This window comes from Tenebrio molitor, chromosome X (genome assembly GCF_963966145.1).
Source record: "Tenebrio molitor chromosome X, icTenMoli1.1, whole genome shotgun sequence".
NCBI classification, from domain to species: Eukaryota; Metazoa; Arthropoda; class Insecta; order Coleoptera; family Tenebrionidae; genus Tenebrio; species Tenebrio molitor.
In genome coordinates this window covers 11328426-11352712 of record NC_091055.1, presented here as the reverse complement: position 1 = coordinate 11352712, position 24287 = coordinate 11328426, and the positions used below count along the sequence as shown (strand labels likewise).

Genomic DNA, 24287 nt, shown 5'->3' with positions numbered 1-24287 from the left:
CTAAGTCAGAAAACTTACTGCTGTCAAATGGCACAACCAATCTAAAAATGTCAACACTTTAAAGTCGTCCCAATAATGTAAATTTTAGTATTTTTAATAAAATGGCAACACAAAAGCCTGGAGAATGGGCTAATACTTTGATTGTGCGTTTTGAGGAACAGGTTAGTGCTCATTAATAAGCATCTATAAATGGAGAACATCAATAGAAATCCTCCCACCTTCTAATCAATATTTACATGATGGACCAGGATGGAAATTAAATTTAATACAATTTAGATTTTCTAATCTGGACAAATTGAACACCGTTTTTGTTTTAATTTTAGCTTCCATGTAGAATTGGACCTCAAACCACCCATTCAAGGATCAATGAAGAACAGAATCAGACTTGTATTATACAAATTTCTAAATATCGTTTTGCTTTGGTGTTAGATGGTTTTGTTAAAGTTTTAAAAAGAATACATGAACTGGTGAGTTGATACTTGTTGAACTTTACATTCATTGTTGGCTGAGTTTTTGTTTTGACAATTTTAAGAACTGTGTTAGCTAAATGGGTTAACTGCATGTATTTTTTTTTAAATTTAGTATCAGACTGGAACATGTGGAGCACCACGGCAGCATGGTCCAGAACTAGAGAAAAACTACTATGACAGTCTGCTTATAGTTCTAGAAACATTAGAGAAATGTTTTAGCCAACAACCGAAAGATTCAATTACGCTTACAATGGAAGAAAATCAAAATTTAAAATCTTTATTGAAGGAAATTTGTGCATTTTTAGGTTAGTAGTATATCAATTTTTAGTTAAATTATTCACTTGTTTGTTTTAGATATGTCAAATGATAATCCCAACACACATGCAATAAAAGTGTTAGCCAGTAAAGTTTTATTTGCTTTGAGTGTTAATTTCTTTAATGCTGTTTTTAATCGAATTTCATCCAAATTACAAGAGCTTGCATCATGTCCAGATGAAAATCCTGATTACAGTGATATTGAACTAATTCAGCACATAAATGTTGATGTTAATAGACTTACCAAATTGCTAACAGGTACTTTGACTACCAATTTTTTCTTACCATTACTTGTATGTGTACAGTATTAAAACTTCACTTGTTAAATTCCAATTAAATTAAATCATTTTGCAGAGGCTATTCAAAAGTTTCGACTGCTCAAAAAATCAGCACATCTTGTTTTTGTTAATTCACTTGAAAAAGCCATTTGGAATTGGATGGATCATTATCCCTATGAATTTGCAGAATTACAAAAAACAACAAATGAAGAATTATCAAAGTGCTGTGAACAATTATTTGACATTTTAGATAATTTTGCAGATAACAAAAAGGGTCGTGCTGCTTTATGGTCACTTCAAATTATGCTTCTCATTTTAGCTCCTGTAAGTCTTCCTTCATTATATCATCAGAAAATTGCATTCCACTCAACTGAATACATATTGCAGAAAGTTCTTGAAGAAATTGTAAATGCTGATAGTGGTGCTCCTTGTTCTCCTAGACATAATAAAAAGAAGCAATTTATCGATTCAATAAAGCGAGGAATAGGACCACATGGAAATTCAAGTAAGCAAATAACTGAAGCTGCCGCTGTTACTTGTGTTAAATTGTGTAAAGCTTCAACTTACATTAACAACAAAGATTCAAATAATGTTGCGTTTACATTAGTACAAAGCGTCATCAACGACTTGAAGGTACAAGTTATCAATTGATGATGTAACCTGATCCTTATATTTAATGTATTGCAGTCGTTGCTTTTTAACACAACTAAGTTGTTCTCCAGAGGGCAAAATTATTTATATCAAGATATGGATTTGATGATTGACTGTTTTGTTTCCTGTTTTCGCATTAAACCTCACAACAACGAAGCTCTAAAAGTTTGCCTCAACTTGAATTCACCTTCAGTGTATCACTTTGTATTGGTTAGGTCGCTCTATCGGTAAATTTTATTGAAAAAAAATATCCACTTATCTTACTAATATTTTTTTTTATCAGAATCGTCACAGAATCCAAATTACACTGGTGGCCCAAAATAGATTTAGTTTATAGTAAATCTTCGGAATTAAGAGCGATGTTCACTGATACTCTTAATAAAGTTGCTCAAGGATACATTGCACACACTCCGTTGAGAATGATACAATCGTTGACGCTTAAAGGTAAAGACTCGCAAGCTAAGTTCAAAGAACGAGCTGAAGAAGTGCCTGGACATAGGAATTTATTGTTGTATATGGTGCGTTTAATACACGCCGATCCCATGTTAATGCTAAACGTAAGTTTATTATTAAAAAAATTTAAAAATTACAATTTTATTTAATTAAATTATTTAGAATCAAGGCAAAGCCGGCCACGAAATACAAAGTTCTACTTTAGAATTAATAAATGGTTTGGTGTCTCTCGTGCATCAACCGACAATGCCAGACGTCGCACAAGAAGCAATGGAAGCCTTATTAGTTTTACATCATCCTGAAAAAATTGAAGTTTGGAATCCTGAAGCACCAATCAACACGTTTTGGGATGTTAGGTGCGGCCGAATAACCACCAAAGAAGCGACCAAACTAATCGATTATTTTTCAGTTCTCAAGTGCTATTTTCAATATCGCAAAAACTGATTCAACACCAAATTATGAATTATACAGATATTCTGAAATGGTTAAGAGAGATTTTGATTTGTAGAAACGCGTTTTTATCTAGACATAAGGAATACGCCAATCTCGGTAGTCAAATACCAATATGCAAACAAGCGCATATAAAATTAGAGGTACGTGATGTGCATCATGCAGACTTTTATTTTTATAAATACGTAATTACTGAACAATTTTACACGTTTATTTAAAGCTAAAATTAAAATTATTTGAAAACGAAAGAAGAGCTATTGAAAATGTATTTTGGTCTTATTTTCTTAATACAATTTTTTTGGCGATTTAAACTTACAGAGCGTCACCATTTTGTACGATTAGATTTGAAAAAGTTGTTAAAGCACCAAAAAGATTATACGCACCAATTTTGTTATCATTATATCACTCAAATCGTTTACTTTATCATCACAAAATTTAGAAAAACGTTCTTTACCTATCTTTTCGAAAATGTTGCTAATCGATAAAAATTGTTTTTCAATTATTTCAATCACAAAGTCTTTGCATGTTGCCAAATAAGTTTTATGCGAGTAAAATATATGGATTTTGATTCTTATGCGAATTGTAAAACACACAATGTTATTGTTTGGTGCTTAATAAAATACTAAATGACAGTAATGACATTTCAAATAAGAGTTTGGCATTTGTTTTTCATAGGCAACTTTGATGATATTTATTTGGTCATGTGATATAGTATGATCAACAAAAGAACAGATAAGGGGCGGCTATGGAAAACAAAACCTGTGAAAAAGTCGCAAATTGTCAGTGGTACCAACAGTGAACGCTGATAAATCCAGTCAGTCAGCATTTTCTTCGTTCCCATTTCGAAAATTGAATTCTGTCACGAAAACCATTTTTTAAACGAGAATCGTGTAACAACTTTAATGATTCAGTTACGCCGCACTTTTTCTGAAAAATAGCCACCTCTCAGGTTTTTTTTTTTTCAACGTAAATGTAATGGCTGTGTTCCTGTCTAAAAACTATTTTTCCAGGTTGTTTTTTTCATGTATTTGTGGAGTATCGACATGGACGCGGTACTAGTCGCCATGAGTTGTTTCGCTCTACTTTGTCAAGAAGCCGAAATTCGTTGCGGTTCAGACGAAGTTACCGTCACCTATCTGGTACCGAACTACCACGTTTACCAAGAATTAGCTCAAGCTTCAACAGTTTTGACAACAGGTAAGTCGTTTGTTTTAATATTTGTTAAATAATGTTTGGAAAAAAATAACAGCCAGCGGGGAATCTAGAATGTGTTTCCCAGAACACGCCAACGGTAAGTTCTTGTGCGAGTTGTTTTCGTTTAGGGTGGCGATAAATGAGAATATTTCCCTAGGGCGAGCGGCTCTACAGAAGCGCATAATGGCACTGTTGCGAAAAATCGAACATTGCGTGAACGGCGTCCAGCCAGCGTGGGAGGAGACTTTTATGAATTGGAATTCAATGTCGAAGAACTTATCGTCGTACCCTAAGGCCAAAGTGGAAGACGGTCAGATGGAGCCGTTTCACAGATCTATGGGTAAGAGAAGAGCGTCGCATCAAAACTCCGAGCACGAATTGGAAGAGCAAATAAACGAATGGGCGAATATGACCGGATTTTTGTGCGCACTGGGGGGTGTATGTTTGCAGAGGAAATCGCCTTCGAGACCCACATTGTCCGCTTCTTCGCACTCCAGTCTTTCCACGTCTACCATCAGCTCCATCGGGTGCAGCACTCTGTCGGAGAGTCGCAAATCGAGCGTGCTGACAGGATCGGGACAGGAGCCACGACAGTACTGTCCGGTCACTCAGTAAGACAGTTTCATCAATTCGACGAAATTTTTTATAACCGATTTTCGTAGATTCGTCGATTTGCTGTTGCGCCTGTTAGTTTGCAACAATGAGAAGTTCGGTGCTCAAATTCAGAAGCACGTGAAAGAACTGGTGGGACACGAGATGTCGTCGGCGTTGTATCCCATCCTTTTCGAACAAATCAAGACGATCGTTGACAAATTTTTCGACCAGCAAGGACAAGTTGTGGTGTCAGATGTCAACACTCAATTTATCGAGCACATTATTTTCATAATGAAAAACATACTCGACAGTACTAAAAACGATCAACCATCCGAACACTTAGGCGTGACGAGTATAGAAGGGATGATGTTGGCCATCGTCAGATACGTCCGCCATTTAGACATGACTGTTCATGCAATACACATCAAAACAAAGCTGTGTCAACTTGTTGAGGCAATGATGAAACGTCGCGACGATTTGGCGTTCAGACAAGAAATGAAATTCAGGAATAAGTTGGTCGAGTACTTGACCGATTGGGTAATGGGTACATCGCATCAGATAGCACCACCAAGTTCAGGCGACGTTACGATGATCACGAGAGACTTAGATCAAGCTTGCATGGAAGCTGTGGCAGCTCTTCTCAGAGGATTGCCCCTTCAGCCGGAAGAATCGGATCGTGGTGACTTGATGGAAGCAAAAAGTCAACTTTTCCTCAAGTATTTCACGCTCTTCATGAATTTACTTAACGACTGTTCTGACGCTGCGGACGTTGAGAAAGACGTTTCGAGGCAACGAGTCAACGCTGGGAAATTGAGTACTTTGCGAAACGCGACGATTCAAGCGATGTCGAATCTGCTGTCGGCGAATATCGACAGCGGATTGATGCACTCTATTGGTAAGTAGCGAAATACAATTCCTTAAGAAAGGAAGTACACACACTTTGATGAAATTTACGCTCAAAAGCACACCACCAAATTTATACTGAAAAATTCGCTGCCCAAGTGGAAATTCTTGCGTTGAATTAAATATTCAATAAGCATGAAATTGTCAAACAATATTGTTAATTAGAACCAGAAGAATTATTAATTTATGAAGCCGTACCTGATCAATACCTAACTTTTGGTTATATATTAATTTTGTGTTTAAGTAACTTCAATCGACGTGTTGCACTCGTCGCGTCGACATCTCAAATCTCCAAATACACCGTAATTAGTTGTTAATACCGAATATTGAAAATAAAAATGATCAGATTACGTCTACATAGAAAAATATGTAAACGCGCAAAAGAAGATTATCTCGAGTAAAGCAATTTATTTGTCGACGTCTTGTGACGACGTAGGTCTGTTTTCGTGAGTCGCATGTGCCCAAGCAAGTTTCAATTATGAAAATCAATTTGATTCCAAGCTTTCTTTAGTGTCAAGCGTTTTGTGTTGGCTTTCGAAATTAACCATAACTCAATTAGTCTAAATTTGCTTTGTTGTAACCCCAATTTTAAACGGATTAATCAAATTGCTGATAATTTTAACTCAACGCACAACGTTTGACATTAAATAAGGCTTTAAGCATGCATTTTACGTTTAACTACAAAGACGAGACGTTCTCGTGTGAGAGGCGGACCATCTTGAAACGATTCCTGTCCAAAAAATAAATTTCATCATTGTCAATTCGTGAAAACGTTTGGTGTGTCACAACAGAGGTAATTTCATTAATAATACGATGTTTTAAATTTACGAAAGGCATGTTGTATTTTTGTTGTGCGTTTGTTTGTTGGCCAGTTTACGCGAATCAGTAGTATATGTAGTGCGTTCTCTGTGCGCGCGTTGGGTGCAACGAAATTGGTGTGTGATATACATTTGTTAGATTGTAACTAGTTGTAGACTGTGGCGCTACCTTGGTACCAGTCGTAACTGTGGTTTTTCTCAGATTTGGGTTACAACAAGGACTTGCAAACTAGAGCAGCATTCATGGAAGTTTTAACGAAAATTTTGCAACAAGGGACCGAATTCGATACGTTGGCCGAGACGGTGTTAGCGGATAGGTTCGAACAGTTAGTACAGTTAGTTACGATGATAAGTGATAAGGGAGAGTTGCCGATCGCGATGGCTTTAGCTAACGTCGTGACAACGTCTCAGATGGACGAATTAGCTCGGGTTTTCGTGACTCTGTTCGATGCGAAACACCTTCTGTCGCCGCTCCTTTGGAACATGTTCTACAGAGAAGTGGAGGTTTCCGATTGCATGCAGACGTTGTTCCGCGGCAACTCGTTGGGGAGCAAGATCATGGCGTTTTGTTTCAAAATTTATGGTGCCAGTTATTTGCAATGTTTGCTGGAACCGCTGATTCGGCCCCTTTTGGACGACCCCTGTTGCAGCTTCGAGGTGGACCCGGCCAGGTAATTTTAATTTTTTTGCGGGAGTAGTGTTAAGACGGGTTTTCTCTATTATAGGCTAGAACCTGGCGAACAAATGTCCCAAAACAGGCAGAATTTGATCGCTCTAACTCAAAAAGTTTTTGACGCAATTGTGAGTAGTGCTGAAAAGTTTCCGCCTCAGTTGAGGTCTATGTGTCATTGTCTTTATCAAGTGTTGAGTAAGCGTTTTCCTCAATTCCCTCAAAATAATATTGGTGCTGTCGGTACCGTTATTTTTCTGCGTTTTATTAATCCTGCTATAGTTTCACCACAAGAGATGGGCATTGTAACCAAGCAGGTTCCTACGTCGGTCAAAAGAGGACTCATGCTGATGTCGAAAATACTCCAGAATATTGCTAATCACGTTGAATTCAGTAAAGAACAGCATATGTTACATTTTAATGATTTTCTAAGAGCTCATTTTGAAATAGGGAGAAGGTATAACGAACAATAATAACTGACATAATAGTAAGGGGTAATTTTCTAGATTTTTTATACAAATTGCGTCTGATTGCGAAACTGTTGATCAGACCTCGCATTCAATGTCCTTCATCAGCGATGCGAATGTACTGGCTTTACATAGATTACTGTGGAACCATCAGGAGAAAATTGGTGATTATTTGTCGAGCAGTAGAGACCACAAAGCTGTTGGTCGCAGACCATTCGATAAAATGGCAACGTTGTTAGCCTACTTAGGACCCCCCGAGCATAAACCTGTCGATTCACAGTATGCTTCAAAGATTTTTTCTTTCACCGTCGACCGCGAGTTATTTAATTTAAATTTCAGCTTGTTGTTTTCGTCTTATGCGAGATGGAGTTCTATCGATATGTCTTCTACTAAATTTGAAGAACTAATGGTCAAGCACAACATGCACGAAAAAGAAGAATTTAAATCTATAAAATCTTTAAATATATTTTACCAAGCTGGAACCAGCAAGGCTGGTTTTCCAGTCTTCTATTACATCGCCAGAAGATACAAGTACGTACGAAAATAAAATTTGCACCATCAAATTTATTTTGTTTTTAAGGATTGGAGAAACTAATGGCGATATGTTGATTTATCATGTGATTTTAACTTTGAAGCCTTTCTGTCATTCACCTTTCGAACTTGTAGTAGACTTTACGCACACTTGCTCAGATAATAGATTTAGGACTGAATTTTTACAAAAGTGGTTCTATGTTCTGCCTGAAGTTGCCTATGAGAATATCCACGCTGCATATATTTATAATTGTAACAGTTGGGTTCGGGAATACACCAAGTTTCACGATCGAATTCTAGCACCTCTCAAGGTAAGTCATCACGCACGTTTTCGGATAGATTTAAATGACTATTCCATTCACCTGCCATTTGTTAAAAATGGACCAATACAAACACAATTTTACACATTTGTTACCATGGTTTCAAAAAATTGGACCGAATATTCCCACTCGTGGAAATTGGTTTCACTCATTCAATTGTGCTTGCGAATCTCACTCGTGCTGACGCACTCGTGGATTCATTCCCAAGCACAATTGATAATTCGTGACCAGTTTGAAAAATAATCGACATAATTTGGACTACTCGTATTATAAATGAATATTTTGTAGGGAAATCGCAAATTGATTTTTATCGATGCCCCTAACAAGCTTACGGAATTTATTGAACTCGACCAACAAAAACTACCTGGTGCTACGTTAAGTTTAGATGAAGACTTGAAAGTGTTTAATAACGCACTGAAATTGTCACACAAAGACACCAAAGTTGCAATAAAAGTGGGACCCACCGCCATTCAGATCACCTCGTCGGAGAAAACGAAAGTGTTGTCGCACTCTGTTTTATTGAATGACGTTTATTACGCTTCAGAGATCGAAGAGGTTTGCTTGGTCGATGATAATCAGTTTACTCTGACAATTGCCAATGAAAGTGGTCCTCTTAGTTTTATTCATAATGATTGTGATAGCATCGTGCAAGCAGTAATCCACATAAGGAACCGTTGGGAACTCAGCCAGCCGGTAAGTTAGATCCTTACGCGATAAAATTATAAAAATAAAAAAAAATCGAAGCTTAGACAGACTTAGTTGCTGGGTCCTTAGTTGATGTGTTTTCAGGATTCCGTGACGGTTCACCAGAAGATCCGTCCCAAGGACGTACCGGGAACTCTGCTGAACATGGCGCTGTTGAATTTGGGATCCTCCGATCCGAATTTGCGCACCGCCGCTTACAATCAGCTGTGCGCGCTGACGGCGACTTTCGATCTCAAGATCGAGGGTCAGCTGTTGGAAACTCAAGGGTTGTGTATTCCTTCGAACAACACGATTTTCATCAAATCGGTGTCCGAAAAGTTAGCAACGAACGAACCACATCTCACTTTGGAATTTCTCGAAGAGTGCATTCAGGGTTTTCGCGTCTCTAGTATCGAATTGAAACATTTGTGTTTGGAGTATATGACGCCGTGGCTGGCCAATCTCGTCAGATTTTGTAAGCCGTCGGAAGAGAACAAGAGACAGAAACAAGTCGCACAAATTTTAGAAAAGCTTATTCTGTTGACCATCGAAGAGGTGGAAATGTATCCCTCGATTCAGGCAAAGATTTGGGGGTCTATAGGTCAAGTTCCTGAGTTAATCGACATGGTTTTGGATAATTTTATACATAGGTCGGTAAATTCGGGATTGGGTTCTCCCATGGTGGAGATCATGGCCGACACTGCCGTGGCCCTGGCGTCAGCCAACGTTCAGTTAGTTGCTAAGAAAGTTATTGGTAGGTTGTGTAGAGTTGTCGATAAGACTTGTCAGTCGCCAACTCCTCTTTTGGAACAGCACATGATGTGGGATGATATCGCGATTTTAGCGAGGTACTTGTTGATGTTATCTTTTAATAATTGTCTAGATGTTGCTCGGCATTTGCCATACTTGTTCCACACGGTAACTTTCTTGGTGTGTTCCGGATCTCTTAGTATGAGAGCATCAACTCATGGGCTCGTTATTAATATAATTCACTCTCTATGTACCTGTACGAAACCTTCATTCTCTGAAGAAACCCAAAGAGTTTTACGCTTATCTTTAGATGAATTTTCTCTACCAAAATTCTACTTGTTGTTCGGTATTAGTAAAGTTAAGTCTGCTGCGGTAACAGCATTCAGATCTAGTTATCGACACCCCAACGAACGATGGTTTGGGACCGAAAGAAGTTTTTCTGGTGCTTCGTCAGACAGAGAACGACTGTCTTTGACTTCACTCGAAGTAATAACTGACGCTTTACTAGAAATAATGGAAGCTTGTATGCATGATATACCTGACTGTGATTGGCTTAACAGTTGGACGTCTCTAGCCAAAAGTTTCGCTTTTTGTTTTAACCCAGCCTTACAACCGAGAGCGTTAATTGTTTTTGGATGCATTAGTAAAAGTATAACTGACCACGACATGAAACAGCTCCTCCGAATTTTGGTCAAAGCTTTAGAAAGTTTCAGTGATATCGTCCTTATTGAAGCGCTGGTCATGTGTTTGACCAGACTCCAGCCCTTACTTAGACCCGAATCTCCTATTCATAAAGCCTTGTTTTGGGTAGCAACCTCTGTTTTACAATTAGACGAGGTGTCTTTGTACGCTTCCGGATTAGCTTTGTTAGAACAAAACCTGCACACTTTAGATTCTCAGGGCATATTCGAGGACAGGGTGAGTAAAATATTCCCACACAAAAATATTCTTCGATCGAATGTACGAAACACTTTTCAGACACTGGAGAACGTGATGATGTCGACACGCGAACCGTTGGAATGGCATTTCAAGCAACTCGACCATGCAGTGGGGCTTAGTTTTAAGGCAAATTTTCATTTTGCATTAGTGGGACATTTGCTCAAGGGATATCGCCATCCCACACCAACCACGGTTTCTCGAACATCCAGAGTTTTGACTATGTTGCTTGCTATAGTGGCTAAACCGCAAAGAAGAGACAAGTTTGAAGTGACGCCCGACAGCGTTGCGTATCTCACTGGTAAAATGAAGTGACACCTCGCGACCGCACTCGGGAACGAAAATTATTTTTCAGCTTTGGTCGGCGTGTCGGAAGAAGTTAGAAGTCGCTGTCATATTAAACATTCTCTCTCGAGGAACTTGCAGGATTCGATTTCGCAGGAAAATTTTATGAATGAGAACATGGCGAACATAAGTCACCAAAGTAATCACTCAGGAAATGTTTCAAATACGGGTAGTGGCGTAAATCGTCGACAAAAATCGTGGGATCTTTTGGATCAGTCCGCTATTGCTCAAGCAAAACAACACAAACAACCGCCACAACACCAGGTAGGATTTTTCTTTGGAGTCGTTGTAATGTAGTAGTAAAATTGTTGCTACTAATGATGAACTTGTTACTAATTGTAAAAGTATGTTAGTAACTGTTTAATGGACACATTTTTTTTATCAACAGTTGTTATTGTAGTGGTAGTCTGTTAATTTTTTGATCAATTAATCAATTGCACGAGTAACATTTCTTTCGTATGTTTCTGAAAATTTTAAAATGAGTTTTCACCATTTTTCTGTTGAAATTCACGTCATTGTATGTTCGTTGTTGTTTCGATTTTATATTGATGTGAATTTATGTTCACATTCGTTCCATTCATCAAGAAACATCAAATTCAAATCAAATTCTTCAAACTATATAGGCCTACAGTCTGATAATCCACAAGGTGAATTGGCAACACGTTGCAGTTAAATATCTTTTGCTTTTTGGGAAAAAATCAGGATTTTTTTTCTTCAGTCACGTAACAAACATCCACACAATTTTTTCACTTAAATTTCTACTACGTTTATCTAAATAAAGTACGTTTTTAAAATCACACAAGTTTGTAAGTCGATCAGAATTGACAAATCGAGAGATGAACTACGTACCCACGCCTATCTTCAAATAATTTCAACCTAGAGATGCTTGCACTTCCATTTTTTTTTCAAATTACGTTCACATTAATTCCTATAGATGTTTTTAATCCAAAAAGAAAAAAATCTGTTGGGCCGTTTTTGAAAGATTAAAGGTCTTTGATTTTTAACAATGTAATAACAAATCTCTTGATGGTAAATACTGATTCGTAAGATTTATGGTCCTGTTTTTCAGTCGTTCATTCCCTCTAGTAGTTTATAAACAATTATTGTTACAATACTGGTAGCAATGGCTGTTACTTTCTGATTAACGTTAATCATCTGCACTGCTAAAATATGTACCTACATAAAACACTGATCCTTTCAAACTATGCATTAAATTTAATTAATCAATCAGATACGTAGTAAATACGAAGTCTGTTGTACTCGCAAACTGCTCGCAGTAGCCTTGAAGAGTAGTTGGAATGGTCCTCTACTCACTTTGTATTTTTTCCACACAGAATTAAAGTCAAAATGCACAGATTCCATTGCATGTTCACTGAAAAACATCAAACCTTGCTGCGTTTTGTTGCAAAACTCCACAATATAAAAAAAAACACAGCATGAAGTTTGGAAGTTACACTAATTTTCAAAGATAGATAACTCTCTTTGAATGAATCTATGTATATAATATCCGAAATTGAGATCCAGGTCTTGACCAAAGCATGATTGAACAACTGCTCTGAAATCTTGGAAATCTTTGACAAACTTTAAACATCCCAGACTGGAATTTCTACGTAAAACATCAACAAGAGTTTTACTAGCGTTCCCTTTGAAACCTGTTCCACCATGGGTTACTTCGCGCTGAACATTACAAGATTTTGCCCCTGTTAGTGCTTCTTTTTCAAAATTAGCCATAATATGTATGAAGAGTGTACCTATTTACAACACCTAACATTAAATGCAGTTCAGGTGGAGTAATTATCCAGAAAAGGCTTACGAACAGTGCTTCTAGCAAACGGTGGATGGATACAATTTTTAAAGCACTTGGATTAGCTTTTTACGGCCTCTGCTTGCAACCATTTTGTAAAATTTTCCTCACAATTACTAATGGTTCTCAAAGCACCCCATTTGTCAAGTTTATCCTTCATTGCATAACACCATGTGCAAGGAAAAAGGCTGCTGTGCCACATGATACCTGTTAAAATATTTACAATTTTAAAATGGGTTGTGATTGTTCCATGAAAATCGTTAACGTTTATTACCGTGGTGCGTGGTCTTTTGGCATTTTATGTAATAGAAATCAAACATAGAATCAATCACAATTAATATTTTGGACTTAAAAGTAAATTGACAGAACTGGTACTTCTAAAAAAATAATTTGACAGGACCTTAAATTCAAAGCTTACTAAATATACATAACTTGAAATATAAATTTGCAATAATAATTCATTTTACAAAAACGGCTCTACCGATTTTTTTCTTTTTGAGTCTAAAATATTTGTGGGAATTCAAGTGAATATATTTTGCAGAAAAACCGGAAGTGCAGGCATCTCTAGGTTGAAATTATTTGAAGATAGGCGTGTACCATATTAGATAGTTGACTGCAATTTAGCTAAATTTCTATTTCGAGACTCCCATCGCTCACTAAGCTCTACTGTTTTAAATTTTTATATTTCATGGGAAACACGTTACTAGCTGCATTGAGATGCGTGGTACGTTGATACTTAATGAAATTCTATCAATTAGATATGTACATCTATTTTAGTGTATTTTTGAAGCTCGATGCGTTTAGGTTCTTCGTACCGTGTGTCTTAACTGCTAACAGTCGTTAGAAATACAGTAACACTTGTGATTAATGTTGAGTAAATCAGAAGCACCTTTGAATAATCTTCTCACTGTCACTCGCAAGATTGCAAAGTTAATTTTAACGCGTTTCATTCGCAGAAAACTAGCAGACAATAAAAAAGAGAAAACGATCAAAATAATTTGGGAGCCCGGTTAGCCATGAAAAACAAAAGGTTGACGCATCTGTCAATTTCAGAGGGGGTTAAATCTGTCAGTAACAATTATCCCTTTTGGCTAATTTTAATGTACTTAAGAATAAATTATTCAACTCTGACCCTTTTTCGAGTGATTTATGTCATGCTGTTACGATGAGTACAGTGTTTGTGAAAATACAGAAGGTAGTTGTCTTCATGTGTGATCGTTACACTTGGATTTGTATCTTTTTAAATTGTTTATAATCAAGCATAATAATCGGTTCTGATTGGAGCAATTGTAAAATAGAGCGGTCTCAAGCCACAGAGTTGATTGAGAAAAAAGTCAAATGATCAGAATAGTAATTCTAATAAAATAAAACGAAATATCGGAAAAAAAGTCCACTTGATACTTTATTTAAATTTACATTTCTATGTGAAACATAACTGTGAAGTTAAAAAACAGGTGGGTTCTTAATATGTATATTTTTTTGTTCGACACTGTCAGAATTTGGGAATTTTCTCATGTGAACGGATTTTGATAAATGTCACAACTTGTCAAAGAAACGTCAAGCTAATTTTATTTAAGCGATTTGGAGCCTTTAAGGGGCTCGTCGAACAAAAAAACGTCGTATTCAACTCGTTGAATAATATACCTACTATTTTTTAAATTCACTAAAAGTTGGCAGCCATGGCCCACTTTTTATTTTTATTTTGATAGTCATACCCGAATGCAACAATCCACGAATAGATTTTTGTTTATTTTTCATGGCTAACTCGACTACTAGATATTCCTGGCACGCGATTTTTACAAAAAGATAAAAGTTATATCCCGGGTGATCAAGAAAATTTGTAATCGAGTGAGTCTTGGAGATGAACCGGCATCTCTTTTCTTGAAACTTGAATACCTAGGATTAATTAATTTTAGTCGTTAAAAATTTTATATACTCAGGGCCAGTTTATAGAAAGGGAATGAATTATTTTAATGGAATTAAATTTTAATGCGCGATTAGCCCATGAATCCGAAACTTCGATTGGTTCAATCTGATCACGTGTTCAGATAATCTCGCATTTGATTACGATTAATTTAATTTTGCTTCTGTAAACTGGCCTTAATGTTTTAAAGATAGGTAAAATTGCAGCCTTTACTACAAATTTTTTGACGTCAATTTAAATTTTTGGTTAGACTCTTGGTGGACATTTCGTTGTCATTTGCACCACAACTACACACGTTTACGCAAAATGTCAACAAACGTCACATTCATGTTTTCTGAAAGTCGTTTATGCGATATACATATGTTGCTACAATTTAATGAAAGAAATGTTCTAGTAATTTTTTTATTTAGTTATTTTTAATGATAAAATAAAATCTTATTTAAAATCACTTCCACCATTTTTTCGTTTCGTTCGTTTTTGTTTTGTTTTATTTGACAATTATCGGTAGATTTTGATCACGGACATTTTTCCAAGACTGACTGAATTACAAATTTTCTTAATAGTAACACGATACTTATTAGGTGTCTCACGCAGTGGAATTTTTAAAATTAATTCCTCATAAAAATAAAGTTAAAACTAGGTACCTACTGTTTATTTTAACATTTGTTCGTTTTAGATTAATACGATACTTTAAACTTAATATGTGCAGGGTTATTCTAAATGATTGTAGTGGAAGTAGGCGTTAAAACTGAATGTAAAATTTATGGTTGCCGCTCCACATAAAAAATCATCAAAATGATGTGAATAAGTGAGTACACACCGTTCACACACGGGAGTTAAATTCGGTGCAAAACAACTCAATATTTCTGGATTCAAACGTTAATTTAACAAAAATAAATAAAAATCTCATAACCGCACTTTTCACATAAAAAATGACAGTGACAGCGACAAAACTGACAGTTCACATGAAAGCGGCAAAAATGTAATAACATGGGCATGGCCTACTTCGACTACAATCATTTAGAACAACCCTGTATAGTTAGTGACATATTTAAAAGAAAGTTTTACTGAATCATAAAGATTTCTTTACCGTATAATTTCAGTTAGTAGTACCTAACGTATTGCTTCTTACATAAAAGATATCCCAATATTAAAATTTCAAATATGTTATTTTCATCTATTTTTGTTGAAAGGACAGAACTGTATATTACTATTTCAGACAGTTACATAATATTAAACTTAGGAATTAGTGAAAAAATGAAATTGTTTTTCTTGCATTTATTAAAGTAGAAAAAATTGCAACATCCGTTTCATTTATTTATTCTGACATAAAGTGTTGTGGGCGTTGCAAGTTGTTGTTTTTCGTAATATTTTGGAGTGACAGTCGGTGTTTCTTGGTGTTTTTAATAATTTTTTTTGGATCTTTGTTGTTCGAAGTTTGTTACGAGTGTGACTGTACAAATCGTTCCTATCATTGACGGTGTGTGGTGTTTTGAGAAGGCGGTTTTGACGCAAATACTGCTTGTTTATGTTAATGTTGTTGATGAGCGAGAGTGTCATTTTATTCTGGCGTTAAGCTTTAGGGGTTAGCTTTATGTGTTTAATGTAAAATTGAAAATCTGAAATGGAGCGAGTAAATCGGTAGTTGTATTGATGTGAAGTGGGGAATGTATTGATAGTAATTGTCGTGCCATAACTGACCAGGTTGAAAATTCGGCAGCCAGTAAAGGCTGGCGAAGTCTAGACTTATCCCAGAGCCCGGGACCTCAGGCAAACGGAGGCCTGACCCGGCCTCTGTATCGCACCCAGCGTTCTAGTTCGGTACCCGTTCAGCAGAACCCAACACCCAATGCATTAAACAGTGAGACACATAGCCAGCCCGTGCCTCCCATTAAAGTAAGACTTGCCTGCCCTACGCAGCATTGTCACTACTTTTTGCAAATCTTTCATTGCGACCATCATCTTCTCGTAATATTAGCGATTTGCAAACACGGGGCTCCCACATCGATGCGACACGACAACATCGGCCGATCGTGGTAGCCCTGACGGTGCTTTGTTTCGTCCTTGTTGTTGCCACTGTACTTTCCCCTTGAGTAAATAGAGAGATAAGTATCGTTTGATGCCTGGAATAACCCTCTGATTTGCACATGTACCAAGTTACGGAGTATTTGTGCCGCATAATGCATACTAATCCTTGCTGCTTATCTTGCCTGTATGCCTTCTCTGGGGGTGGCCACCATTCAGAGTGCACGTGCCCTCTTCAAAACACAACGTTCATTCTCGGTGCCAACCACCAAAGAGCAAAAACTTCTCGATGAGTCTGATGACAAGGTAATATTCTACTATCAAACAGTCCACTGAATATATTGCTTTTTTTCACCAACAGTTCTCGTGTAGCTTTTGTTTTCCCATACCAAATTCCACCCCTTACCTTAACCCTACTGGTAACGGAGAGGATTCAAAATCCTCCATATCAGCAATTTTCCAAAGCTTTTAACGCCGCTACGCATTAAATTAACAATTGCGCATTTTTTAATTTTTTTTTTTTTTGGTATACTACAACTTGACAAGAAGTTTTCTTTCGAAACCACACACAAAACAACAAATATTTTTGTACCTTTTGGGTTATTGGCTATTAACATTTTTGTCTTTTGCATACATTGGCCTATTTTTTGGTAGCCGACTGATGAGTACATTTCACGTAGCAAAAAGTTTGTGTGTCTGTTAAAAACTTTAAAAATTGCTCGAACGAGGCGTCCAGAATCCTCTACATCACCATATTAACCTTTGTAGATTTATCAAACCAACCACTATAACATTATTGTGAATACGAATCGACTTGATAAATCTACACGTTAAAATTTTGTTCAACTTACTGCACTGCATGATTGAATGGCTGTAAATTTGTCGTGACAGCATCTTGATTTAGTGTATTTTTCGCGTTCACTTTGCAACACGTTTTATGAGGACTCTTGATTTTGTAGAACCGCAGCACAAGGGTTTCAGTAAGCAACGAAAATAACGTCCTCCTTGATCCCGAAGTTCTAACAGATTTTTCAACTCAGGCCTTAGTTTTAACCGTCTTAGCAACTCTCGTCAAGTACAGTACTGATGAAGCTGAAACTAGAATATTGTATCAGTACCTAGCGGAAGGGGCCGTAGTTTTTCCGAAAGTATTTCCCGTTATGTGAGTGGAACGTGTTTTATTTTATTCTGGACGCATTCGAAACGAAACGATTACTTTTCAGTTATAACTTGTTGGATATGAAGATTAACAATGTTTTAACTTCTTGCCATGACCAAGTAATTTTAAGCGCCGTCAGAAGTATTATCCAAAATATGATAGCTTGTGAGGACACCAGCCAACAACAACTTCATTATTTGCAAAGTTGCGGTTTTGGGGGGCTTTGGCGTTTCGCCGGACCATTTAACAAGGTAGTTAATTATTTCGGTTTATTATAAAGAAACTTACTGGATATGTTCTAGTACAACAACACAGCGGAAAGCAGTGAATTATTTGTGAATTGCTTAGAAGCAATGGTCGAAACATGTCTTCCTATTGAAGAATCCGAAGGAGAGAATGGTGAAATGCAGCAATATCCTTCTATGTTAAGTGTTAGTTCAAATATGAACCTTTCCTCTAGTCTTTCTAGTCTCACTCTGGGTTCACCTACGGAAAAAGAAATTACGAGAGATTTAGAAGGAGGGAGTACGACTTCTTTGGGACGATCATCGTTCAGCAAACAACGCAGTTTGAAAACGAAAACGCATGTGCATTCTGAAGGGTCATCCATTCATAAATAAGAGTCTTAGCGCGACGGAACGGATATTTTTTTAAGTAGGGGAATTTATCTCACTAGCTCCGATGTTTTATTCAAATGTTTTTAATAACTGTTATCTCTCTTTAAATGGTATAAATTCTTCTACGTTATTGTTTTAAGGATATGTGAAAACGAGCTGTACAAAGTGTTACTTATAGTCTGGCATACAAATTAATTTTAGATAAGGTACAATCACTCTGTCGGGACATTTGATGCGTCACGGACTGCATTTAATTTTATTCATACATTAACAAAACATTATTAATTTTTTTACTATGTCACAGAACCAAAAATTAATGTTTATTTTCCTCAACTTCGTTTTATGCATTTAAACTGTGGTTATCTTGTAGCCTCTCTAAGTGTAAGTACGTATTTTTATTGTTATCACGTCTTGTGTTCATTTTTTCCAAAGGGAAATTTTGAACAAATATATTGTTATTTGTAGCTGTAAGTATCCATTTCAGTATTTTCAAAACTACATTAGTGTTTAACGTATTGTGTTTTTATTTTTCCAACTGGTTCATTTTTAGTTCCTATACTCTCTTTATAGATTTAAATTTTTCACATATCCATCTCTTTATCATTACTATCTGATGTACAAATCTTTACGAATCTATATGACAAATAGTTTAAAATATTGTTTTATTCAGTGTTTTTATAATTGTTTTTAATCGTACGGTCGAGTCTCACTAATCGTACGCAAAGGGACCAGACCAAGCTGAAAGTGCGAATTAATTATCAGATGTGTTGTTACTATTAAAACTTTATTTTCACATTGTCCCGAGCATCGTGAAAATACAGTTTTCGGTTTGCATAATTAATTGTAAGTCACAACGTTACACTTCACCTTATTCGAGGTGACTTCGGGTTGACGAGACTCGACCGAACGCTTGTATATAGATGATTGTTTTAAAAGTAATTTAATTATTTAAATTTACAACTATTGTTTATCTCTCATGAAATTCTATTTGTGATAGATTAATGTATAAATGAAAATATGTATGTTTCTTAAATATGGCAAATGTTTGTATCTATGATATTACATATATAAGAATATTGATCGGTTCATTTTTATTGGCGTCCAGGTCAGACGAAACTGCACTACTGTATTTAGATTTTTTATTATAAATCACAGATTACAACAAAACTGGAAACAAAATTTGAACGAAAATGATCAGTCTTCTAACAGTAAAGATACATGATTGGAATAATTCATTATTCATTAATCCATTCGCAGCTGAGTGCCGCTGAAGCAGTATATCTCAAACTTGGGTCGGGTTCAATTAAATACTCTATGAAGCCGGCAAACGGTATGGCATCTAGACGTTTCCACTTGTACTTGTCGACAAGAACGTCTTCGATCTTCCAAATTCTAAGCTGTTTGTCCTCTATGTGTTTCAATTTACCGTTAGAAAAGAAGAGATCAGCTTTTGACCCTCTCTTGGTTATATACTTGGGAATACCCCCGAGAACTTCCCATATTAAAGTAATGTGGTCCACATCCAGAGAAAAATTGTTATACAGTTTCGGATAAAACAAGAATTCACCCGTGGCCAACTCGAACGCCAAACATCCGACAGACCAGATATCGGAGGGACAATCGTAGCCGGCGTCCAAGATCACCTCCAACGCGCGATACTGTCGAGTCTGAATGGTGGAGTTGTACTTGTTGTTCTGAAAAGGAAATTTATTTGACCGCTACGCACCCATTCTCCACCACTTACCACCCACGTGGCGTTCCCCATGTCGCCGATCTTCACCTCGATGCTCGCGTCGATCCACATTGGTCCCTTCAACTTGGGCTCGGCATGTTTCTTCCTAAAACTAACCAGCTCCGACAGAAACGGATCTTCGGGATAGGACTTGGTGCGGAACAGCTGGACCTCTTCGTAGGAATCGTCGTCCTTGCCGTAGGCTTGCACGTTGCTCCAACGATCCGACGTAACTACAAAAACAACACTCGAGAAGGGGAAATCGGAGGATCGCTGATGAATACCGTAAGTTTTGGGGAGAGCAATTCCCAACTCGTTGAATTTTTTTGCAGTATTTACCATCTGTCGGATGTAGGGCTCTTTGGCTTTAATCAATATATTTTCAGGTTTCAGATCGGTGTGTATGATACCGCATTCGTCGTGAAGATATTCTAGACCTTGAAGAACCTTAAACATTGCAGTGAGTACAACAGAACCGACTCCTTTCGCATTCCTACTTGTTTTATTATTCTCCTGACTCCGGGAAGTTGTATGCCCCGGTATTCGCTCTGCTTAATTAAATGTAGTAATGATGGTCCCATTACTTCTAAGACAATGGCAGTGTGATTGCCATTAATACTTTGACAACAAAAATAATCGAACATTTGTACTATATTTCTAAAACCAGCGTGATCACGATTTGTTGAATTCGTACATTCCAACAATTTTATTTCGTCTTTAGCTAACGCACTTAATTTTGACTGCGACTTGGACACTTTGATTGCCACATAATCATTTGTCCTGCAACAGATTGTCAACTTCAGATGGTCGTTTGTGAGTTTGACAGCGCTTACAACTGATTGTGGCAAAGCCAAACCGTGGAAAATTGTCCGTAGCCTAATTTTCTACAAACTTCATACTTGTCACCCAGAACATCTCCTTCTGAAATGGGCATGTAACCTCCCACATCGTAACTTTTGGGGTCTTCTTGGGACGAAGTACAATTATTCTCACTTTCGACAATTCGGTGTAGATCATCTTCATTCATTTCTTCTACATTTTTCGATGGCGTGCTGCAAATACACAATTTAAGCAAACGTACTCTCAAAGAACGTCACAGGGGTACTAATAAAATGGTGAACAAGATTTCGATATAAATCGCCTGATAATCGGTACTTTGTCTTCGACGCAATCAACTCCGTCCACCTTGCCGGAGTCATTGTCTTTTACTCGTATCAAAACGATCACGTTGTAGCAGATGAAGTACAAGAACGGCAACAGGAGGTTGTTCAGTATGGTCAGACACAAAGTCGTCAAGTATTTGTGTCGCGTGAAGTCGTAGTCGTAAGTGAAGTCGCGGGCGTGCGTTTCGTTGGCGAAGCACAAGAGTTGACCCGACTCCATTTTGAAAGTGCGAAATTCGCGGGCGAACAGGGATATCAACTTTATTTCTCAACTTAAAAATTATTACGTCACCGGTGTTTGGCAAAGACACAAAATTAAAATTGTACCGATGCGAGTTTTATTTTTAGTTTAATATATTTGGCAGTTGAATTATTTGAGCTGTGAATATGTCACAAAATTCGCCGCACTAATTTCCTCGTATCACAATCATTATTATCACAACTATTTCCTTTGCGTTATTATTTTCGATTGCTACAACTCCGTCCACTGACTACCGCCTCGGCGTGATTTGTTTCGTTTTTTTTTTGGCGAATTTTTGAAGTGCGTTTATATTGTAGTGTGGAACCAAACTCGCACAAACAACCGAACGGGTCACATAAAAATACTTGAAACCTTCCCAATATCTGAAAGAGGTATTAAACGCATCTAGCTTTTTGAAAAGGGACTTATTTTTTCAATTCCAGCTCGACAGTGCCATCGAATTTTGTTGCCGTGTTCAGAAAAAAAAAATTGGCAAGGTTTTACGTTTTCAAAATTATCGTACTGAAAGTATTTTTAATTACTGTGAAATTTTGGCCGTTCCGCTCGGGTCATCGTTAGAATGTTTTAATTGCTCCTACACTTTTTACGCGTAGATACTAAATAAGATAAAGATTTATGATTTAGAAAGGATACAAAAAGTGTGTTTGTTTGAGTTGACTTGATGCGGAAAATAACGGGAACGATGGATGGATATGTAAATAATAAAATTTCGTTTTTATTGATATTTAAGTGTGTTATAGGAAATTGGGTCGTGTTGATGTTATCGAGAGCGGTGTTAAAGCTGTGCATGCAAATGATATGTGGAGATAATCGATCGTCTTTTTTTTTGTTGTTGTTGTATTGTTTAGTAGAAGTTTAAATATAGCCGTCGATGTCGTGTATGTTTTACGTCACATCGAAGGGGTGGAAAGGATGCAATTATTGACGAAAGTAATGGACTTACAAAGACAAGGATTCGTGAGCATAGAAAGAAGATTCTTTGCGTCGTGTCGGCGGAGACAAAGACAACGAGAGGTAGTCGAGGCGATCAGTTTCAGGTTGTTCACGAAATTGATATCGAGTCCTGAAATCGCGATCGCCGAAATCTGCATTCGTGGCTTGACAGTGTTCGGACGGAATTTGGTGTTTGTATCTCCACGAGCGTTCCTCGAGCTGCGCGAAGTAGTGCCTTGAGGAGTAGGATTCGTAATGCTTGACTTCTTCAATGCGTTCGTTTCTGAAGGTGTTCTTCTTGGCATAGCTCGTGAAGAAAACCCCTTCTTCCACCAGCGACGCAGGCCGAGACCTGAGGTGAATGGTGTCGAGTGAGGAGTGAATTTCGGAACGGGTTTGTCTTTCGTCTGGATCGCCGCTGTTGGACCTTGAGTACGCACCAGCTCGAGATGTCGTCTGGAAACTGTTGGGGACCTCAGGAGCCAGGATGAAGCCTGTTTGGACCACGAACTCGCCGCGAAGTGTCCTTTTGCACTGAACGTTTTCACCCGTTTCTCGTTCACACCCGCTAGGACCTCATGCGAATCAGTCATAATGGAAGTGGCTGATTATCAGGTGATATGTATCGGCCCGCGACATGGGGATTACGGCTGCTTTCGGCACTTTACTGACGACTGTGCTGGGTACAAGAACCCGCGCATGTGCGACCTGGAAGACCGTTCGATAATCGACCCGAAAGACGGAAATTAAATTGATTACTGAAACCACAAGTATCTTCACCCCGTGGAAATCCTGCTTTTTTAATCTGATTACTGTGCCCACACTCTTGGACACTTCTTTACCCGACACGCGAACACCGCCCTTCCTTCATCCCTCCGGACCAACGCAGACATGTCCGCCCCGATTCTGCCCCCACTTCTCTCGCTCTCATTCCAATTTATCGAAATGCTATGACCAAAGCTTCGCTTTCTTTCGAGACTTTCATCTCTAACTATCTCATCAACAAAATTAATTGGTCTAATAATCGGCAATCGCCGTAGTTCATCAATATTTGTACCGTACGAAAGGTTCAATAAAAAAAAATTCTACAGAACAAAACTTTATTGCCCTTAGCTCCTTCATTAAGCCAGGCTTGCCTGCGAATCTTACACCGTTGGATGCCTTTTCCACATGCGCTTCTTTTGAATCAAAGAACTTTCTACTTCACTATTTTAGTTCTCGAGAAAAAATCGAGAACCCGTTAAAACTTATTAAAGAAACCTAAGTGACTGTAACTTAATTATTAAGCCACGTACAGCAATGAGTCTTGGACCACTGGATTTCTCCCTTAGGCACGCTTCTTTTGAGCTCAAGGAGTTTATATCTCACCATTTTGGTTTACAAGAAAATCGCACGAACTTGTTGAAAGGGGCAGTATTTTCTTTGTTAAGGTACGTATGGCGATGAATCTTGAGCGTTTGGATTTCTCTCTTTGACACGCTTCTTTTGAAGAAATTTCTACTTCACCGTTTTGGTTTTCTAGACGATCGCAAAAACCTATTAAAAACTGCTTTAAAAAAAACTTCAACGGCAATAGCTTTTCATTTAAGCCAGATATGGCCATGAATCTTGCACAATCAGATTCTTTTCTTCGACTCACTTTTTTGGGTCCAAGAAATGTGTACTTCACCGTCGTAGTTTTGAAAGGAATCTCAAAAAACAATTAAAACCCCTTTTAGAAAAACCTAAGCAACAATAATTTCTTTATTAAGCCACGTACGGCGATGAGTCTTGCACCATTGGATTTCCCTCTTTTGAACTAAGAAATTTCTACTTCAGTGTTTTGATTTCCGAAAAAAT

At 37.5% G+C, this 24287-nt stretch overlaps 2 protein-coding genes across 5 annotated transcripts; one reads left to right on the top strand and one right to left on the bottom strand.

The window, feature by feature from the left end:
• Nf1 (neurofibromin 1) lies at positions 1 to 19438 on the top strand. 3 transcript variants are annotated; one of them, XM_069061459.1, is made up of 27 exons: positions 1 to 161; positions 324 to 467; positions 583 to 775; positions 825 to 1043; positions 1140 to 1387; positions 1451 to 1696; positions 1751 to 1941; positions 1998 to 2271; positions 2330 to 2523; positions 2577 to 2760; positions 3628 to 3814; positions 3867 to 3908; positions 3969 to 4422; positions 4474 to 5300; positions 6329 to 6797; positions 6852 to 7253; positions 7303 to 7542; positions 7603 to 7794; positions 7844 to 8105; positions 8403 to 8807; positions 8904 to 10466; positions 10527 to 10785; positions 10840 to 11093; positions 16802 to 16888; positions 17542 to 17744; positions 17806 to 17992; positions 18044 to 19438. In XM_069061459.1, exons 1-27 carry the CDS (start codon positions 102 to 104, stop codon positions 18359 to 18361), a joined length of 8304 nt encoding a protein of 2767 aa, XP_068917560.1. In that variant the 5' UTR covers positions 1 to 101; the 3' UTR covers positions 18362 to 19438. The 3 variants fall into 3 exon arrangements, with proteins under 3 accessions (XP_068917560.1, XP_068917559.1, XP_068917557.1); XM_069061458.1 differs by lacking the exon at positions 16802 to 16888 and adding an exon at positions 16262 to 16453; XM_069061456.1 differs by lacking the exon at positions 16802 to 16888 and adding an exon at positions 16262 to 16453 and having other exon boundaries at positions 8889 to 10466.
• A 51-nt stretch (positions 19439 to 19489) lies between these two features.
• LOC138140417 (SRSF protein kinase 3-like) lies at positions 19490 to 23380 on the bottom strand. 2 transcript variants are annotated; one of them, XM_069061462.1, is made up of 6 exons: positions 22459 to 23380; positions 20924 to 21142; positions 20588 to 20870; positions 20375 to 20537; positions 20103 to 20323; positions 19490 to 20052 (listed from the first exon to the last, which is right to left on the bottom strand). In XM_069061462.1, the coding sequence occupies exons 2-6, from the start codon at positions 21115 to 21117 to the stop codon at positions 19594 to 19596; spliced, it is 1320 nt and encodes a 439-aa protein (XP_068917563.1). In that variant the 5' UTR covers positions 21118 to 21142; positions 22459 to 23380; the 3' UTR covers positions 19490 to 19593. The 2 variants fall into 2 exon arrangements, with proteins under 2 accessions (XP_068917563.1, XP_068917562.1); XM_069061461.1 differs by lacking the exon at positions 22459 to 23380 and adding an exon at positions 21196 to 22414.
• Between the last annotated feature and the right edge of the window lie 907 nt (positions 23381 to 24287).

Excerpts from the sequence above, each read along its gene's own strand:
- Nf1 (XM_069061456.1), top strand. The coding sequence starts at position 102 with ATGGCAACACAAAAGCCTGGAGAATGGGCTAATACTTTGATTGTGCGT. Across the intron at positions 468-582 it reads TAAAAAGAATACATGAACTG|TATCAGACTGGAACATGTGG; the intron begins GTGAGTTGATAC and ends TTTTAAATTTAG. Across the intron at positions 10,467-10,526 it reads AGGGCATATTCGAGGACAGG|ACACTGGAGAACGTGATGAT; the intron begins GTGAGTAAAATA and ends AACACTTTTCAG.
- LOC138140417 (XM_069061461.1), bottom strand. The coding sequence starts at position 21,473 with ATGGAGTCGGGTCAACTCTTGTGCTTCGCCAACGAAACGCACGCCCGC. Across the intron at positions 21,143-21,195 it reads TCTTGTTCACCATTTTATTA|CACGCCATCGAAAAATGTAG; the intron begins GTACCCCTGTGA and ends GTGTATTTGCAG. Across the intron at positions 20,871-20,923 it reads TGGCTTTGCCACAATCAGTT|GACAAATGATTATGTGGCAA; the intron begins GTAAGCGCTGTC and ends AATCTGTTGCAG.